This window comes from Myxine glutinosa, chromosome 5 (genome assembly GCF_964187855.1).
Source record: "Myxine glutinosa chromosome 5, kmMyxGlut1.1, whole genome shotgun sequence".
Lineage (NCBI taxonomy): Eukaryota > Metazoa > Chordata > Myxini > Myxiniformes > Myxinidae > Myxine > Myxine glutinosa.
The window spans coordinates 63,379,865-63,400,670 of NC_136265.1; the positions used below are offsets into that span (position 1 = coordinate 63,379,865).

A 20,806-nucleotide genomic window follows, 5' to 3' on the forward strand; every position below is an offset into this window, starting at 1 on the left:
GATAACATCCTGCGACCTCATCTGCTGCCATTCCTGCTAGACCACCCAGAACTGAGAACCTTTCAGCATGACAACGCTCGTCCCCATGCTGCTCGCTTTACCACTGCATTTCTCCAAGGCGAGAACATCAACACCATGCAGTGGCCTGCGCTCTCCCCTGACCTGAATTCCATAGAGCACCTGTGGGATGAGCTTGGGAGACGCGTAGTTGGCAGGGCCAGGACACGGGCAGAGCTGCTTCAGACAATGAGGACTGAGTGGGACAGAATCCAGCAGCAATCCATCCAAAGACTGGTAGGCAGTACACGCCGACGATGCACTGCCTGTATCCAAAACAATGGTGGCCACACACGTTATTGAAAGGGGACTGACATTGCACCCTGTGCTGTTCTGTACTGTAGAACAAACTGATGAGATGGTGTATCTTGGTCAAAAACTTGACATGTCATCAATAAAATGCCAATGTTTCAATTAGCAATTGTTGGTTTGTTTTGATTTTGAACTGTTACAATTTTATTACATTTCAAATAAGTGGTAAGTTTCTTGCATGACTGCAATAGCCATGCAGACGTCTTCGTGCAGTATCATTGGAGATCCGTGGGTTTGCACGCCCTGGAGTTTCTGCCGCAGTGCGGGATGCTGGACGGAATCGATCCAGCAGGTGACTTCGGACCATCTGCCTGTCCTGCCTTGCAGTGGTGACTCTTGGCCTGCCTGATCGAGGTCTGTCATCTGCAGAGTTGTGGTGGGTGTCTCTGTCCACCAGGGCCGATATCGTCTGGTGTGAACAGCCAAGGCGACGTGCCACCTCACGGTAGCTCAGTCCGCCTTGCAGCATGCCCAGGGCACACTGCCGTTGATCCCTTGACAATCGTGGCATGTTAGTTGAAATGCCCATTTTGCACTGGCCTTTTTAAAGCCAATATCAAGACATCACGTGCAGCTCATTAAAATCATCCCGTACCCCTTGGCTAATCACTGACAGTCAAAACGGCTGTTCAACAGCTGTGCTATGAAGTGACCATTGAAGGTTCAAGTGACCATCCGTGACCGTTTTGTCTGACAGTGAGGACACTATTGTCCACAAATAAGTTCACACATTTACTACACGCAGTGTTATTGTTGATATTTAAAGGTTTCAAAGGTGGTAAGTTTCTTTTGCGTTTCAGTATATATATATATATATATATATATATATATATATATATATATATATATATATATATATATATATATATATACAGACTTGGCATTTAATATGGAATTTTTTTTTGTGGGGGTGAACTTACTTTTCAAGATGTCTTAGAACCAAAAGTTCATTGGAATTATGTTGAAATTATTCTAGATTTAGTTAATGTGACCTTTAAAAGAAACAAAAACCACATTTGACATTTCGAAACAAATAAATTGATCCTTGAAAGTGATGTAAACTGATATCGAACTCAATTCATGGACAGTACTGTGTTAAACTTCTGTACGTTTTCCAGAAGTATCTCTTTATTTTGCACATTAGCCAAATTGTTTTTTAACAAAAACAAAAGTTAAATTACGACTGGGATTACGGACAGTAAAATTACAGTTCAGTACTTCGTGTAACCCCCACGAGCATTCAGGAGAGCATGCACACGTTGAGGCATGCTGTTCACGAGATTTGCCAGGGTTTGGACAGGAATCGCTTGCCATGCAGTGACAATAGCCTGCTGCAATTCACGCACAGAGGTCGGCTGCTGGTCCAAGTGGTCGATTTGACGCGTTAATTCTGCCCACAAGTTCTCTATCTCATCCATATCCGGGGACATGGCAGGCCACTCCATATGCTTTACACCATGGTCAGCAAGAAAGTGTTGGATCATGCGAGCACGATGAGGCCGTGCATTGTCATCTTGGAAGACAAAGTTTCCTCGAAAGGCTGCACGAGCAAATGGAAGCAATGTTTCTTCCAGAATGGCCCTGTACTTGAACTGGTTCAGGTTTCCATTCAGAACAACCAGGTTAGTTTTGCCCCCTGCATGAAAAGCAGCCCAAATGGTCACCCCACCACCTCCAGCTTGGACTCTTGGCACTATACAATCTTCGTTGTAGGCTTCATGCACTTGTCTGCACACTTGGACGTGGCCATCTTGACGATAGACCAGAAATCTAGACTCGTCACTGAAAATCACATGATTCGAGTGTCCTGGCTGCCATTGACGGTGCTCTCTGGCCCACTGCAATCGGCGCTGGCTGTGTTGTCTGGTCAGGCGTGGCTTTCTCAGGGGACGCCTGGCATGATAGCCTGCTTGGACCAGTCGTTGGTTGACTCGCCTTCTGGATACAGGCACATTTGTCAGTTGCTGCCACTCAGCCCTAAGCCGATTAGCTGACTTGGTACGGCCATTGCGGACTAACCGGTGCAGCTGGCGATCATCCCTCCTTGTGGTTCTGCAGGGACGTCCTGGCCTCGGTATTGGAGTCGGGACACGCCTCTGAGCATTTCGTTTCAGGATCTTTGACACCTGACCTTGAGTGATGCCATACTGCCGAGCAATAGCACGCTCTTTCATGCCGTAATTTCGTAAAGCCACCACTCCATGACAAACAGCATTGTCGAGTTGACGGACCATCTCCAGAGGAAGCGGCAATAACTTTTGGAGACGTGCAGCAGTTGTTTTCCACTAATACAGAACGCAACAACCCTTATATACCCGACTGTGAAGCCAATCGTCAAATGCACCTGTCCGTACATTTTGCCACGCCACCTGTGATATAATCCTGTTGTTGACTTCTTGCTGCGACAGACAATCAGTGACATGGTTCTTTTAACAAATAAATCACCAAAGTGTAAAAGAAACTCACCAGATTGATATACTGAGTTAAGAAAGTAAACCCAAGTCAAGAAAAAAAATATATTCCATATTAAATGCCAAGTCTGTATATATATATATATATATATATATATGGCACTGAGGGCACCACGGTCACAAACGACCAAAGGGTTTGTGGGACAAGGAGGAAATGCGGACCAACATGAGAACAATCAACAGTGGCCCAGAGAGGAAAATAATGGGAAAGAATGAGCATGTGTGGAAGAGATTGTGGGTGTGTGTGGGTGAGTATATGAGGTAGTGATCAGTAACACTTCTGAAAGGCTGAAATGAGGACGATGCAGTGGACACACAGAGACGATTCCACAATCGAGAGAACATGGAGGTGAATTAATGCAGGTGCACAACCTGTATGGAAATTGGTAAGGTGAGAGAGCAGGAGGAGTAAGGTCAGTTGTTAGTTTGTGCAAAATATAGAGATCACCAAACCTGACGTCAGTGGGAGAGTGACCGTTTCCCCCTTTCCCCCTATTCTCTGCTGTTCGTCTTCCCCTTTCCTCCCTCTTCTTAACTGTTCATGTTCCCCCTTACCCCCTCTTCTCTGCTGTTCATGTTCCCCCTTACCCCCTCTTCTCTGCTGTTCATGTTCCTCCTTTCCCCCTCTTCTCTGCTGTTCATGTTCCCCCTTTCCCCCCTCTTCTCTGCTGTTCATGTTCCCCCTTTCCCCCTCTTCTCTGCTGTTCATGTTCCCACTTACCCCTCTTCTCTGCTGTTCATGTTCCCCCTCTTCTCTGCTGTTCATGTTCCCCCTTACCCCTCTTCTCTGCTGTTCATGATCCCCCTTTCCCCCTCTTCTCTGCTGTTCATGTTTCCCCTCACCCCTCTTCTCTGCTCTTAGTGTTCCCCCCTTACCCCTCTTCTCTACTGTTCATGTTCCCCCTTTCCCCCTCTTCTCTGTTCATGTTCCCCCTTACCCCTCTTCTCTGCTGTTCATGTTCCCCCTTTCCCCCTCTTCTCTGCTGTTTGTGGTCCCCCTGACCCCTCTTCTCTGCTGTTCATGTCCCCCCCTTACCCCTCTTCTCTGCTCTTCGTGTTGCCCCCTTACCCCTCTTCTCTGCTGTTCATGTTCCCCCTTACCCCTCTTCTCTGCTGTTCACGTTCGCCCTTTACCCCTCTTCTCTGCTGTTCATGTTCCTCCTTTCCCCCTCTTCTCTGCTGTTCATGTTCCCCCTTTCCCCCTCTTCTCTGCTGTTCATGTTCCTCGTTTCCCACTCTTCTCTGCTGTTCATGTTCCCCCATTTTTATTTTTATTTTTATTTTTCTTCTTTTTTTTTGTATACTGAATCGAGGCTCGTGAAAGAGCTAAAACATTTGGTGTCGGGAGCGAGATTCGGACCTGAAGCGCTTAGCGTGCTCAAATTACGAGTGGGCCGAAATTTTGTTCTATAAAATCCTAAATTAAAAAATCGTGCCATGGATGGTCAAGGCGATGGGATGCCGGTGGGGGAAATAGAAGAGGGGTGGACCTCAGGGAAATGTATGTGGGAGAAATGGAGGAGGAGAACAATGAGGAGGTGGTTGAGGGGGTTTCAGGCGCACAAAATGGCGGCGCTTCGCACGTGGTTGCGGCAGCTGAGCCCGAGATGCCAATGAATCTGGACCTGTTTATGAAACAGATGATGGCCTTTATGGTAAAAACAGACGATAATTTCAAAGGGATGGAAAACAGAATGGGGGGCCAAATGAGGGACGAAGCGAGGAGTACCAGTGAGCAGTTGGGGGCAATGAGGGACGAAACGAGGGCTCAGAGAGAAAAATTGGGAAATCCAATTGAAGGGTGTTGTTATAGAATAAAAGGGGAGAAATTGAAGGACATAACTGCCCAGACCGAAGAAGTAAATGAGGGACTGGCGGGGGACAAGGCCAGGTATGAGGCAAAGCGGGTGGAAGGGGACAGAGACCGCAGGTTGGGCGAGCAGGTCCCATGGGTGCACGAGGAAGTAACGCGACTCGAGGAGCACTGGTTGGGCGAAGTGGAGAAAAGCACGGGTAACTGGACCGGGGTAGAAATCGCGACCCGGGGTAAGGGGCAGCCGGCAACCGCTGAGGTAGAAGAGGGAATTTTATTAAAGCCAGCGGTCGTCGTGGGGAATAAAGAAAAATAAATAATGGGTATAGTTCAAATTGAAGAGACAACGGAGGTAGCCCAGGAATCGGAGGAAGGAATGGAAACTGTACAAAGTCCGTGCTCACATCCTGATGCCGTACTTGCTAATCCTTATAAAGATTTGCAGGTGCGCGTGGAGAAGAGGATCCCAAACGTGAGACGGGCTGTATATGGTGCTAATAGGTTTTTTGGCAGAGGGTTTGGCGCGAAGACAATTGTCGCGCGATTGGGATCGATATGGCACACGGGCGTTGGTGAAGGGTCCCGTGCGAGTAAAAATGGCACGCGTGTGAGAAAACGCAAATTCCCCCTCTTCTCTGCTGTTCATGTTCCCCCTTTCCCCCTCTTCTCTGCTCTTCGTGTTCCCCCCTTACCCCTCTTCTCTGCTGTACATGTTCCCCCTTTCCCCCTCTTCTCTGTTCATGTTCCCCCTTACCCCTCTTCTCTGCTGTACATGTTCCCCCTTTCCCCCTCTTCTCTGTTCATGTTCCCCCTTACCCCTCTTCTCTGCTGTTCATGTTCCCCCTTTCCCCCTCTTCTCTGCTGTTTGTGTTCCCCCTTACCCCTCTTCTCTGCTGTTCATGTTTCCCCTTACCCCTCTTCTCTGCTCTTCGTGTTCCCCCTTTTTTTTTCTTTTTTTTTTGTATACAAGATCGAGGCTCGTGAAAGAGCGAACATTAATCACACAGAAAGACAAACCGACACATAAAACATATAACATCGGGAGCGGTAGACAAGATGGGGAGAGAGGGAGAAGGACACAAACACAACATTTGAGAGCAGGGACCGAGAGACATGGAGACATCGAGAGATCTGAGAGAGGGCGAGGGCTTTGGGGGGGGGGGGGGGGGCATGGGAAGGGGGCGGTGGTAGAGGTATAAAACATATGGACACTGCCAGGACTTCCAGGAAAGAAGTTGGAATTTCAAACAAGGTGGATCTGGGGTGAATTAGCGGGGGTAGAAAAGATCAAGGTTTTGGATGGGGGAAGATAAGAGATGGTGGTGAACAGCTGTTTTAAAGACCTGGAGGGAGGAGTGGGATTGAAGGGAGTGAGGGAGTTTGTTGCAGAGGCGGGAGAAAAGAGGAATGAAAGAGTGAAGGTGAGCAGAGAGCCGAGATTTCGGCAGTTTAACCATCAGAGGGTTGCTGGCAGATCTTGTGCGACCTGTAGGAATATTTGGGGGACAGAGCACAGAGAGAGCTGGGGGTGCAAGGCCGGAGAGGAGTCGGTAGAAGACAGAAAGACCACCTACCTGCCTGCGGTGAGTGAGTGAAAGGCCCTCAGAGATAGCTTCATCGCGGGAGATTCCAATAATTCTGAAAGCTTTGGTTTCAACAGCGTGAAGCCGAGCTAGGTGTGAGGCAGGAGCACCGGCCCATAGGGGAGAACAGTATTCCATTGAGCTGCGGATGAAAGCCTTGTATGTGGTGAGGAGCTCAGGTGTGCCGAGGAAGGACTTCGCACGACGGAGGATGCCCAGTCGGCGACTGGCTTTGGAGGCCAGCTTGGAAATGTGGTTTTCCCAAGAAAGATCATGGCAGATAGTGAGACCCAAAATCTTGAACGACAGAACTTCTTGGAGAGGATTGTTGAGAAAGTAGATGGGAGGGTTGTCCAGTCGATCTTTTCGGAGAGACATAGTAAGAGTGTGAGATTTGTCAGGATTGAAAGACATGTTCCACTTGTTTGACCAGTCTGCGATTTTGTCCAGGTCTTCAGAGAGTGAGGAGGCAGCAGACTGCCGATCTGAGGGAAGAGGAATGGAGCGGCAGAGAGTGGAGTCATCAGCAAAGAGATAGAGAGGATTTTCGAGAGAGTCAGAGAGATCATTGATGAAGACCAGAAAAAGCACGGGGCCCAGAACACTGCCTTGGGGAACTCCAGCCTGAACAGGAAGAGGAGATGAGAGAAACCCATTCAGGGCCACACGTTGACGACGACTAGAGAGGAAGTCCGCCAGCCATGCGTGGAGATTTCCATGGATACCAAAGGAGGAGAATTTGGTGAGCAGAGCGGGGTGCCAGACCGTGTCGAAGGCACGTGATATGTCGAGGGAGACAGGTCTTACCCCTCTTCTCTGCTGTTCATGTTCCCCCTTACCCCTCTTCTCTGCTGTTCACGTTCCCCCTTTACCCCTCTTCTCTGCTGTTCATGTTCCTCCTTTCCCCCTCTTCTCTGCTGTTCATGTTCCCCCTTTACCCCTCTTCTCTGCTGTTCATGTACCCCCTTTTCCCCTCTTCTCTGCTGTTCGTGTTCCCCCTTACCCCTCTTCTCTGCTGTTCATGTTCCCCCTTTCCCCATCTTGTCTGCTGTTCGTGTTCAGCCTTACCCCTCTTCTCTGCTGTTCATGTTCCCCCTTTCCCCCTCTTCTCTGCTGTTCATGTTCCCCCTTTCCCCCTCTTCTCTGCTGATCATGTTCCCCCTCTTCTCTGCTGTTCATGTTCCCCCTTTCCCCCTCTTCTCTGCTGTTCATGTTCCCCCTTTCCCCCTCTTCTCTGCTGTTCACGATCCCCCTTTACCCCTCTTCTCTGCTGTTCATGTTCCTCCTTTCCCCCTCTTCTCTGCTGTTCATGTTCCCCCTTACCCCTCTTCTCTGCTGTTCATGTTCCCCCTTTCCCCCTCTTCTCTGCTGATCATGTTCCCCCTCTTCTCTGCTGTTCATGTTCCCCCTTTCCCCCTCTTCTCTGCTGTTCATGTTCCCCCTTTCCCCCTCTTCTCTGCTGTTCACGATCCCCCTTTACCCCTCTTCTCTGCTGTTCATGTTCCTCCTTTCCCCCTCTTCTCTGCTGTTCATGTTCCCCCTCTTCTCTGCTGTTCATGTTCCCCCTTTCCCCCTCTTCTCTGCTGTTCATGTTCCCCCTTTCCCCCTCTTCTCTGCTGTTCACGATCCCCCTTTACCCCTCTTCTCTGCTGTTCATGTTCCTCCTTTCCCCCTCTTCTCTGCTGTTCATGTTCCCCCGTACCCCTCTTCTCTGCTGTTCATGTTCCCCCTTTGCCCCTCTCCTCTGCTGTTCATGTACCCCCTTTCCCCCTCTTCTCTGCTGTTCGTGTTCCCCCTTACCCCTCTTCTTTGCTGTTCATGTTCCCCCTTTCCCCCTCTTCTCTGCTGTTCATGTTCCCCCTTTCCCCCTCTTCTCTGCTGTTCATGTTCCCCCTTTCCCCCTCTTCTCTGCTGTTCATGTTCCCCCTTTCCCCCTCTTCTCTGCTGTTCATGTTCCCCCTTTTCCCCCTCTTCTCTGCTGTTCATGTTCCCCCTTTCCCCCTCTTCTCTGCTGTTCATGTTCCCCCTTTCCCCCTCTTCTCTGGTGTTCATGTTCCCCCTTTCCCCCTCTTCTCTGCTGTTCATGTTCCCCCTTTCCCCCTCTTCTCTGCTGTTCATGTTCCCCTTTCTGAGTTCTCCTGATGTTCCCATTGTTATGTTGTGTGCTGATCTGTTCTGTGTCCAAGTTCTTCCATGAGCCTCGACCTTGTATGATAATAAAAAGTACAACATTAACAGATCGTGTGTGTGTGTTTTGGTTGAAACCTTCAGGTTGGGGGAGCGGATCATCGACGTACTCAGACTTCACCTTCACAACACCTGAAAGAAAAAATCCATTCAAACAAAACTTTCAAGAACCACCAGAAGGTGACGGTGTGGACAGAAGGACACGTACCTGGTCCCGGGTCTTCATCCTCGGGTGGAACGACCCTGGACCCACGATCTGAGGAAGAACCTCCCAGAACGGAGACATCTCGGTTCATGGCGCACCGGAGGGGACTGCACGGTAGAGTGTAAAGTAACGTGATTTAAGGTAGTGTGTGGTCATGTGTTACACTCTGATACACGAGTACAAACCACGTTTTCTGGTAAAACCGTATCACGTGCTCTGGTAAAAATGAATCACGTGACGTGTTGCCTCCACAAACGAAACTATCTCATTCGCGATTTCCGCACGGCAGATTCCCCACGTCAATCACGTGATCTTTTCAGGGCGGTTGCAATGTCTTGTTAACGAACTCATTGTAAACATTGTGACATTACCTTTTATCATATTAGCGAACAATACTGATGCCGAAGGGTTGTACTAGTTACACCACGTGACATACATTTACAGTCCTCTTACTTTTTACGCCATTTTACAAAATTCGAAACGCCACTTATACAATTTTCAGTTCGTTCAGATTTCTTATTCTGCTCTACCCGGAGAGGACCGTAGGTTTGCTCTCCATCTGTTTGGCCGTGCATACGTCCATCAATTATCCGTACAGTGTAACAATTACTCCAAACGATCACAGCACACACCAAGAGTTCACACACTTCAAGACCACTCACACTTCGGTCCCGTCTCCGCGCCCAGAAAACAACAACCGGAACTTCCTCAAAGAAGATGAAGAAATTCAAATAACGAACTATTGTGCTTAATGACGTGCGCATGCGCGCAGGGGCGTATCTCCGGACAATCACGCCTATGGCAACCACTGAAATGGCGCCCCTGCAACCACTGCATAGCGCATCGCCCACTGAACGTAACACACACAAGTGACGCTGCCGCACACACAGGTCCGCCATCTTAACCACTCGCATCGTATGCGGACGCGTCAGGAGTCAGGGAGTGAACAACACCTAATTTGTATGCAATTCCCAACTAAGCTCGCTACTTTCCTTCAGATCTGGACTTTATATCAAATTAAAGCGCGGCGTTACGCGCGCTGCTTGCAAGCAAGGAGGAAGCGGACAAGCGGTAACTTATAAGCGTCTTTATTTCAGGAGCTCACTGTAACACTGGCCCGCTCCGGGCTGCGCGCCCGGTGTATATCATGAGGCCACGCCTACCCCTCGGGCGTGGCCACCGCCCACTTGGTGCACGGAATGATGTCACCACGCCAGTGGGCTTTTGTGTCCGCCACACGCGCCCCCCCAGAATTCCCGCGCACCTGGAGGGCCAGTTTGCGGGGCAGACGAATGACCCGGCCGAAGCGCCCCCTGGCGATCGGCAGCGTCCGGGGTGCAGGGATGCCCCTGGCTGCCCCTGGGATGGGTGCAGGACCGGGGGGCGGCGTGGCGGCGGGGCTGGGTGGTGCCGGGGGTCCGCCCGCAGGGGGGCGGCCCCGACGTGGGGGTCGGGCCACTGGCGGTGGATGGTCCACGTCGAGGTGGGCCGGCTTGAGGCGGTCTACCGAAACGTGGTCAGGAGTACCGCCGATGTCCAGGGTGAAGTGCTTCGCCCCGGTCTCCAGCACGCGGAAAGGCCCGTCGTACGGGGGCCGCAGTGGAGTCCAGTGGGCATCGTGGCGGACGAAGACGGACTCCGCTGTGCGAAGCTCCGGGGCGACGTGCGTCAGTGGGTGCCCGTGGCATGCCGTTGGCACCGGGGCTAACCTCTGGGCGGTCTCTTGCAGAGCGGAGCGCTGCTGTGCCGCGGACCATGGTGCCGTGGAGTCGGGGAGGAACTCGCCCGGCACCCGCAGCGGTTGCCCGAAGACCAACTCCGCCGCGGATGCGCGCAGCTGCTCCTTGGGCGCCATCCGGAGGCCCAGCAGGACCCAGGGGAGCCTGTCGACCCAGCCGCCGTCGCAGAGGGTGGCCCGGAGCGCGGCCTTCAATGAGCGGTGAAATCGCTCACACAGGCCGTTAGCCTGGGGGTGGTAGGCCGTGGTTCGGTGCAGCCGGACCCCGAGCCCCTGCGCGACCGCCCCCCAGAGCTCCGAGGTGAACTGGGGGACGCGGTCGGACGAGATGTCTGAGGGGGCGCCGAACCGGGCGACCCAGGTGGCGATGAAAGCCTGCGCGACATCGGCCGCCGTTGTCGACGCCAAGGGCACGGCCTCCGGCCACCGGGTGGTGCGGTCCACCATGGTGAGGACGTAGGTGAAACCCCGCGAGGGGGGCAGAGGTCCCACCAGGTCCACGTGGACGTGGTCAAACCGGCGTTTCGGCACCGTGAACGGGGCCAACGGGGCCTGGGTGTGCCGGTGCACCTTGGCGCGCTGGCACGCGAGGCACGTCCTGGCCCAGCCGCGGACGGCCTTCCGGAGGCCATGCCAGACGAACTTGTTGGCGATCAGCCTTTGGGAGGCCCTCGCGCCTGGGTGGGACAGGCCGTGGATGGCGTCAAACACCTGGCGCTGCCAGCCCGCGGGCACGATGGGGCAAGGATGCCCGAGGGAGACGTCGCACAAGAGGGCCGCGCCCGCGCCGTCGAACGCCACCTCGGTGACGCGGAGGCCCGTGACGGCGGTCCGCAAGGCCTGGACGTCGGGGTCAGCGGCCTGGTCCGCTGCCATCCGGGCATAGTCAATGCCGAGGTGGACTGCGTGGGCGACGGCCCGGGAAAGGCAATCCGCCACCGGGTTGTCCTCCCCCGCGATGTGCTGGATGTCCGTCGTGTACTCGGACACGGCCGAGAGGTGACGCTGCTGCCGGGCCGACCACGGCTCGGTGACCTTGCCCATCGCTAAGATCAGTGGCTTGTGGTCGACCAAGGCAGTGAACGCACGGCCCTCGAGCAGATGGCGGAAGTGCCTGACCGCCAAGTGAAGCCCGAGCAACTCGCGGTCGAAGGTACTGTAACGGCGTTTGGGCGGGCGAAGCTGCCGGCTAAAGAACGCCAGCGGTTGCCAAGCTCCACGCACCCATTGCTCGTGCACCGCGCCCACCGCGTAGTCCGAGGCATCGGTGGTGAGGGCGATCGGTGCATCGGGCGCTGGGTGCGCGAGCATGGTGGCGTTAGCCAAGGCGAACTTCGCGCCCGTGAATGCCGTGTCCATCTGCTCGGTCCAGGTAACGTCGCCTTTGCCCGGCTTACCTCGGAGAGCTTCGTGCAGGGGGCGCAGGAGCTGGGCGATACGGGGCAGGAACCGATGGTAAAAGTTCACCATGCCCAGGAACTCCTGCAGCCCTCTGATCGTGCGGGGGCGCGGAAACCCCTTCACCGCCTCCACCTTGGCCGGCAGGGGGACGGCTCCGTGCCTGGTGACACGGTGCCCCAGAAAATCGATTATGGTGGCGCGGAACTGGCACTTTGCGGGGTTCACAATCAGGCCATGCTGGCCCAGGCGTTCGAAGAGCGTGCGGAGGTGGCGTAGGTGCTTTTCGCGGGACGCGCTGGCGACGAGGATATCGTCCAGGTAGACGTAGACAAAATCCAAGTCACGCAGGACGCTGTCCATCAGTCGCTGGAACACCTGAGCCGCATTCTTCAGACCGAAGGGCATGCGCAGGAACTCGAAGAGTCCGAATGGCGTGATGACCGCCGTCTTCGGGACGTCCTCCGGCCTGACGGGGACCTGATGGTAGACGCGTATGAGGTCCACGTTCGAGAAGAAGGACATGCCCGCCAAACGGGCGGAAAAGTCCTGAATGTGGGGGATGGGGTAGCGGTCGGGAGTCGTGGCGTCATTGAGACGGCGATAGTCCCCGCACGGTCGCCATCCCCCGCCGGGCTTCGGCACGATGTGCAGCGGCGACGCCCAAGCACTCTCCGAGCGCTGAACGATGCCGAGTCGCTCCAGGGTAGCGAACCCCGCTTTTGCCACCGCCAGCTTCGTCGGCTCGAGGCGGCGTGCCCGGGCGTAGACCGGTGGCCCGACGTTGGGGATGTGATGGGCCACCCCGTGCTTGATGGCCCCCGCCGAGAAGGTGGGCCGCGTGAGGGCCGGGAAGCCGGCGAGGAGGCGGGTGAATGCGTCCGCTGCCGGAAGCGTACAGACCAACGTGGCCGGAACCGAACCGTTCGGCAAGCCGCTTGGCAAGCCGCTCGTTGAGCTGGGCAACGCACAAGCGAGTGAGCTGAACGTCTCGGCCTGGACAAGACGTCTGCGCTTGACGTCGACCAGGAGCCCATTAGCGCACAGGAAGTCCGCGCCAAGCAGTGCCATGGGCACGTCGGCGGTGACGAACGTCCATCGGAAAACCTGCCCTCCGAACCGCAGAGAGAGGCAGCGTTTTCCGTACGTACGGATGGGCGTCCCGTTCACGGCAAGCAGCGCGGGGCCCCCGCCCGCGGCGTGCTTGTCTGACGTGCCGGCGGGAACGACACTCACCTGCGCTCCCGTGTCGCACAGGTAACGGCGCCCGGAGAAGGTGTCCGTTATGAACAGCAGGCTGCTCGAACGGCCGGTGCTCATCGCCACTATTGAGCGCCGGCCCAGACGTTTCCCGACCTGTTGAAGGAGCATGGCGGATGACACTGCCGAGCTTCGTGGCCGAACTTGGCGTGGAACCAGCACCAGGTTGTGGAGCTGGAGGAGCGTGGCTGGCTCCGCCAGGCCGGTGGAGTTGGCGGGTTTCCCCGCGGTGGCGGTTTTCGCCGCGGCGGTGGGCGGGGCGTGGCGGCGGTCACGAGGTGCGTATCAGCATGCTGCGTATGCTGTATAAGCTGATGCTGTGGATCAGCAGCATCAGCAGCAGCATCAGCAGCAGCATCAGCAGCATCAGCCATGAGGGCCGTGACAGCCACGCCGACTCTCGCCCGCGTGTCCGAAGCGGCGAAGTACTTGTCCGCCTCGGCTGCCAATGCTCGGGGTTCCGTTAGCCCGGTCCCGGCCAACGCGAGGCGAACCTGCGCTGGAAGTTGGCGACGGAAAAGCGCCCGGAATAGAGAACCGGGGGCTTCGTCGCCCAACAGTGACAGCATATGGTCCATTCGGACCGACGGGCGCGTCACCGAGCTCGGGGAGATCCAGGAGGCGGTCGGCCCGTGCGTCGTCCGTGAGGCCGAACGTGGCTAGGAGTAGCCGCTTGAGTGCCTCGTACTTGTGGCCGTCCGGTGGGTGGCGAAGGACGGATACAACTCGAGCGGCCGTGCCGGGCCCGAGGGAGGCGACGACGTGGCAATAGCGCGTGTCATCGCCGGTGAGGCGCCGAAGCTGAAATTGGGCTTCGGCCTGGACGAACCAGACTTCGGCCTGAGCCTCCCAAAATTCGGGAAGTTTGATGAAGTTGGCCATGGCAATGGCGTCGCGTGTGGAAGGATCGCTCCGGCAGATCCAACGTCAAGGGGGTCACCAGTAAAGCGCGGCGTTACGCGCGCTGCTTGCGAGCAAGGAGGAAGCGGACAAGCGGTAACTTATAAGCGTCTTTATTTCAGGAGCTCACTGTAACACTGGCCCACTCCGGGCTGCGCGCCCGGTGTATATCATGAGGCCACGCCTACCCCTCGGGCGTGGCCACCGCCCACTTGGTGTGCGGAATGATGTCACCACGCCAGTGGGCTTTTGTGTCCGCCACAAAATCCCTTATACTGAAGGAACTGCGCTCCAACACGAGTCAAAAGAATTGACGCGACCAAAGACGGAATTCGTCCGAGTTGCTTTATTGAAACAAAACAGCTCAGGTATTCTGACAAGCCCGTTTATCGGGCAGCAATATATATACACATTTATGTCGGGAAGTTTGCCCGGCAAAAGCGAAACCGGGCATGCCCGGGTGTCAAGGGCGAGCCTTGGAAAGGCGAGTCTGGACCTGCCCGGGCGTGTTTGGCTGCGGTCTGGCAAGTCGAGGCTGGGCGTGCCCGGGCGCTCTGGACGAGCACTGGAAAGGCGAGAGCGGGCATGCCCGGACGCTCTGGGCGAGCCCTGGAAAGGCGATAGCGGGCATGCCCGGACGCTCTGGGCGAGCCCTGGAAAGGCGATAGCGGGCATGCCCGGACGCTCTGGGCGAGCCCTGAAAAGGCGATAGCGGGCATGCCCGGACGCTCTGGGCGAGCCCTGGAAAGGCGAGAGCGGGCATGCCCGGGAAAGACGGGACCGGGCGTGCCCGGGAGGTTCGGGCGTGCCCGGGAACAGTGAGTCTGGGCATGCCCGGGAGAGGCACGTCTGGCCGTGTTCTGGCCGGTGCAAGGCGATTGTGTGCATCCAGCGGTAACCGCTACACATGCCCCTCCAGAATCGACCTGCACCGGCAGGGTCAATTTAAGGGGGGTCCGGATGACCCGGCCGAAGCGGCCCCTGGAGGGTCGTGGGGAGGGGTCCGACATGGTGGTGGGTGGTCGAGCGGGGGGAACTGTGGACGGGGGGCGGCCTCGCCGCAGAGGAAGGGCCAACCGTGGTGGTCAGTCGACGTCCATGTGCGCCGGTTTGAGGCGGTCCACAGAAATCCGGTCCGGCCGGCCGCCGAAGTCGACGATGAAAGACTTGTCGCCCCGTCGCAGGACCCGGAAGGGCCCATCGTACGGCGGCCGGAGTGGCCCCCGGTGCGCGTCATGACGCACAAAGACGTACTCCGCTGTGCGAAGCGCCGGGGGGACGTAGGACTGGGGGCCACCGTGGCGGGACGTCGGCACGGGGGCAAATCGTCGGGCGGCCTCCTGGAGGTCCGAGCACTGGCGAGCGGCGGACCAGGGACTGGTAGCGTCGGGCACGAATTCGCCCGGGACGCGGAGCGGCTGGCCGTAGACGAGCTCGGCGGCGGACGCCTGGAGGTCTTCCTTGGGGGCCGTGCGAAGGCCCAAAAGGACCCACGGCAGCCGATCGGCCCAACCGTCGTCCTGAAGGCCGGCCATGCGTGCGGCCTTCATGGAGCGGTGAAACCGCTCGCACAACCCGTTGGCTTGGGGGTGGTAGGCCGTGGTGCGGTGCAGCGTGACCCCCAACGAACGGGCGACCGCGCCCCGAAGCTCAGACGTGAACTGTGGGCCGCGGTCGGACGAGATGTCTGCTGGTGCACCGAAGCGCGCGACCCAGGTGGCGATGAACGCCTGCGCCACGTCGGCGGTGGTGGTGGAGGTGAGGGGCACGGCCTTCGGCCACCTGGTGGTCCTGTCCACCATGGTGAGCAGGTGGGTGAACCCCCGCGAGGGGGGCAGGGGACCCACCAGGTCCACGTGGACGTGGTCGAAACGCCGTTCAGGCACGGCGAAAGGTGCCAGCGGGGCCTGGGTGTGGCGGTGGACCTTGACCCGCTGGCAGGCCATGCAGGCGTTGGCCCAGTCGCGGATGTTTCGTCGAAGGCCGTGCCAGATGAAACGCGCCGACACCAGCTTCTGAGAAGCTTTCCGGCCCGGGTGAGAAAGGCCATAGATGGAGGCGAAGATGCGGCGCTGCCAGGAAACGGGCACGATGGGGCGAGGCTGGCCCTGGGAGACGTCGCAGAGCAGGACGGTGCCCGCGAAGGGAATGTGGGCTAGGCGGAGGCCCGTGTCCGCCGCACGGAGTGCCTGCACCGAGGCATCGGTGGTCTGGTCGGCCGCCATGAGCGCGAAGTCCACGCCGAGGTGGACCGCGTTCGCGCTGGCCCGAGAAAGACAGTCGGCCACGGCGTTGTCTTTGCCGGCGACGTGCCGGATGTCCGTGGTGAACTCCGACACGGCGGAGAGGTGGCGCTGCTGGCGGGCCGACCACGGCTCCGTGACCTTAGCCATTGCGTAGACCAACGGCTTGTGGTCGACGAAAGCCATGAACGGGCGGCCCTCCAGGAGGTGTCGGAAATGGCGAACGGCCAGGAATAGCCCGAGCAGCTCGCGGTCGAACGTGCTGTAGTTTAACTCGTTCGGCCGGAGTTGCCGGCTGAAAAAAGCGAGTGGCTGCCAAACCCCGTCCACCCATTGCTCATGGACGGCGCCCACCGCATAGTTGGAGGCGTCCGTAGTGAGGGCAATGGGCGCGTTGAGCACCAGGTGAGCCAGCAGCGTTGCGTCCGCGAGGGCCCGTTTGGCGCTGGCGAAGGCCGCGTCCATGGCCGCGGACCAAACAATGTCATGCTTGGCCGGCTTGCCCCAGAGGGTCTCGTAAAGGGGCCGCATGAGCTGAGCAGCGCGGGGCACGAATCGGTGATAAAAATTCACCATGCCGAGGAACTCTTGGAGGGCCTTGATGGAACGGGGACGCGGGAACGTGGTGATGGCCTCGACCTTGGTCGGCAGCGGCACGGCCCTGGTCTTGGTGATGCGGTGGCCCAAAAAGTCAACGGTCATCGCGCCGAAGTGGCATTTGACCAGGTTGACAATTAAGCCATGCTCGCTGAGGCGACCGAACAGTGTTCGGAGGTGGAGGAGGTGCTCGGCGCGGGACGTGCTGGCGACGAGGATATCGTCCAGATAGACGAAAAGAAACGGCTGGTCGCGCAGCACGCCATCCATCAAGCGCTGGAACGCCTGGGCCGCATTCTTGAGGCCAAACGGTATCCGCAAAAATTCGAACAGGCCGAACGGCATGATGACGGCCGTCTTCGGGACGTCGGCCGCCCGGACAGGTACCTGGTGGTAGCCCCGTATCAGGTCAATTTTCGAAAAGATGACCCGTCCCGCCAAACGGGCGGAAAAGTCCTGAATATGCGGGATCGGGTACCTGTCGGGGGTGTTAGCGTCGTTGAGATGGCGGTAGTCGCCACACGGGCGCCATCCACCCCCCGGCTTTGGCACCATGTGCAGTGGCGAGGCCCACGCGCTATCGGAGCGCCGCACGATGCCGAGGTGCTCCAACGCGTCGAATTCGGCCTTCGCCATGGCGAGCTTGGCCGGGTCGAGGCGGCGGGCCCTGGCGTAGACCGGCGGGCCCGTAGTGGGTATGTGGTGCTCGATCCCGTGCCGCACCGCGACGGCCGAAAACGTCGGCCGCGTGAGGGCCGGGAATTCCGCGAGCAGGCGAGCGAACTCGTTCGCTGCCGGGAGGGCGCACGCCAGTTCGGTCGGCGCGGAGCTGCTCATCGTGCACGCCAGGGAGCTGAAGGTTTCGGCGTTGACAAGGCGACGACGTTTGACGTCGACCAGCAGCCCGTGCGCGCAGAGGAAGTCGGCGCCCAGCAAAGCCATGGGGACGCAGGCGGTCACAAAAGTCCATTGAAAACGCTGGCTGCCGAAGCAGAGGGTGACGACGCGTGGGCCGAAAGTGCGTATGGCCGAGCCATTAGCAGCGACCAAAGAGGGGCCGCAAACGGCGTCCCGCCTGTCCTGCTCGGAGGCGGGTATGACGCTCAGTTGGGCGCCGGTGTCACACAGGAAACGCCGCCCAGACGCTTTGTCCCGAATAGACAGCAAGTTGCCCGAGTGGCCGGTGCTCATGGCTGGGAATGAACGCCGGCCCGGCCATTTCCCGACCTGCCAAAAGTGCACGGGGGCCGGTACGTCCGAGCCTTGTGTCCGAACCTGGCATGGTAATAACACCACGCCCGGTCAGGTGGAGGCCCCGGCCGTCGTGTCGGAAGCGGGCGGTGCGGCGTGGCAGCCGCCAGTTGCACCGGCAGTTCGGCCTCCAACCGCGCAGGGCGCTCGGGCGTCGCCTCGGATGGCGGCGGGCTCCAGGTAACTGCGCCGATGTGCTGGCCCGCCGAGGAGATCTTATCGGCTTCCCTGGCGAGGGCGCGGGAATCCGTGATCAACGTGCCAGCCAGGGCGAGGCGTACCGGGTGAGGCAGCTGGCGAAGGAACAGCTCGCGGAACAGAAAATCCGGAGAGTGCTCACCGAGCAACGAGAGCATATAGTCCATGCGCTCGGACGGGCGCGTGTCGCCGAGCTCGGGCAGAGCGAGCAGGCGCCGTGAGTGTGCTGCCAGTGAGAGGGCGAAAGTGTCGAAGAGGAGTGTCTTCAGCGCGTCGTATTTGTCAGCAGCCGGCGGGTGCTCGAGGAGGCTCAAGGCGCGGACCACGGTGGCGGAACCGAGCGCCGCCTCAACATGGTGGAAGCGGGTGTCGTCCGCGGTGATGCCTCGCAGGGCGAACTGAGAGTCCGCCTGAGCGAACCAAACAGCCGCGTGAGCCTCCCAGAAGGTAGGCAGTTTAAGCGTCACTGCCGTATCCATGTCGGTAGGTCACCAATGAAGGAACTGCGCTCCAATGCGAGTCAAAATAATTGACGCGACCAAAGACGGAATTCGTCCGAGTTGCTTTATTGAAACAAAACAGCTCAGGTATTCTGACAAGCCCGTTTATCGGGCAGCAATATATATACACATTTATGTCGGGAAGTTTGCCCGGGAAAGGCGAGACCGGGCGTGCCCGGGCGCCCTGGGCGAGCCCTGGAAAGGCGAGTCTGGACATGCCCAGGCGTCCTGGGCGAGCCCTGGAAAGGCGAGAGCAGGCATGCCCGGGCGTCCTAGGCGAGCCCTGGAAAGGCGAGTCTGGACATGCCCGGGCGTCCTCTGGAAAGGCGAGAGCGGGCATGCCCGGGCGTCCTAGGCGAGCCCTGGAAAGGCGAGGCTGGGCGTGCCTGGGCGTCCTGGGCGAGTCCTGGAAAGGCAAGGCTGGGCGTGCCCGGGCGTCCTGAGCGAGTCCTGGAAATGCGAGGCTGGGCGTGCCCGGGCATCCTGGGCGAGTCCTGGAAAGGTGAGTCTGGACATGCCTGGGCGTCCTGGGCGAGCCCTGGAAAGGCGAGTCTGGGCATGCCCGGGAAAGACGAGAACGGGCGTGCCCGGGCGGCTCGGGGGAGCCTGGGAACGGCGAGTCCGTGCATGCCTGGGAGAGGCGTGTCTGGGCCTGTCCGGGCGGCCTGGACGAGCCCGGCATGGTGATCGCTCCCTGGCCGCGTCCTCGGTAGGTGCAAGGCGATTCTGTATACCCAGCGGTAACCGCTACAATGTACTGTTATGGCAATAAAAGGCAATATGGAAGGCAAAAAGTACAGTTGTGGCAATGAAAGGCAATTTGTAATTGATTGTCCTTTGGCAATGTTTGTATTTAAAGGAGTACAATTGTACTGGTACAATGAGCTATCAACTGAGGCTATTCTCATGACAGCGACTTGCCACAGGGGGACTCAAGTTGCATTTAATATGCCTACATTTTCTGTGGGTCTTTGACTTGCAAGCTTTTGGTTTGCATTGACAAAGTCAATAGATGTAGTGATTTCGATAAAATATCTAAAAAGTTATCCTGTACGTCCATCCATGGTAATAGGATGCGGGTAGTTTCCTTGTTCATGAAAGCTGCTAATAGTTCGAACTACTCATGCCGAAATAAGATGAGCTTTGACAATTGTTTGCGTAGTTTGGGTCCTGTTATCTTCTCAGTGAAGCACTTGGCAAGGTGATGCATCCGGATCTTGATGTAACATGCTGCAATGCACTTGATAAGCACAAAAACGTGATTGTGGTCTGGTGGACAGTCGAACATGTGATCATTCAGCTGTGCAAACAAACATTGAGATCCGACATCATGCAGAACAGCTGTTGATAGGGCAGATGCAATCCCTTCAGACCGAGGTAGAGCACTGTCTGTTGTACGGAACAGTCTCTGGAGGCATCGCTCAGTAGATTTGCACACCTTCACCACATCATCAGAAGATTTGATAAGGCCACCCCGATTCTTTCTCTTCAAGAGGCGTCCACCAGCATCCATCCCATTTGAAGTCAGAACCTGTTGACATTCAAGGCAAGGTGTGCGTCTCTTTACCATACGTACAACGTCGCCTGCTATGTATCCTGTAGCATCATGCAGCAATGGAGACAAGGGAGGTATGTTAGGTGCATCAATGTAATCATGGTCTTCATTACATGGCTGCCGATCTTCCAAGTCATATTTCCTGATAAGAAACATGTCGCTCTCATTGGTGATGCGGCCTTCTCTGTCATGGCTGACAAGTACACTGGACACATGAAGGATCGGTGTCTTGTCTTGCGCGATGCAATTACCTCCCATTCCCTTGATTTCATGACGAACCAGCAGCCTCTTGTAGGTGGATTGGAATTGTCTAGCTGTTGGGTTGTTATTTGTCCCATTGGCTGACCGTACCACACAGAAGAACAGTTCGACGTGGTCCTGTGAGAGCTTGTAGGTGAGCAAGTATTTAAGCTTGGGCTCATCGCATTTAACAAGAGAATCAAACAGGCCCTGCAAGCTCTTGATTCCAGCTAGAAATCCGATGAATGGAGTTTTCCTCCTGGTGAGGTACATTGGCTGCCCATCTGCATGTGTGAGG

The 20,806-nt window shown here is 56.9% G+C and overlaps 1 protein-coding gene and 1 long non-coding RNA gene across 2 annotated transcripts in view; both read right to left on the reverse strand.

The window, feature by feature from the left end:
* LOC144891951 (uncharacterized) overlaps window positions 1–8,719 on the reverse strand; it is a 38,933-nt gene extending 30,214 nt beyond the window's left edge. The window contains exon 1 of the mRNA XM_078777064.1: window positions 8,632–8,719. Coding sequence (XP_078633190.1) covers window positions 8,632–8,719 — 88 coding nt within the window. The remainder of the gene's footprint in view (window positions 1–8,631) is intronic.
* Window positions 1–20,806, reverse strand: part of LOC144892287 (uncharacterized) — a 906,753-nt gene that overhangs the window by 55,942 nt on the left and 830,005 nt on the right. The gene's annotated exons all lie outside the window — the stretch shown is intronic.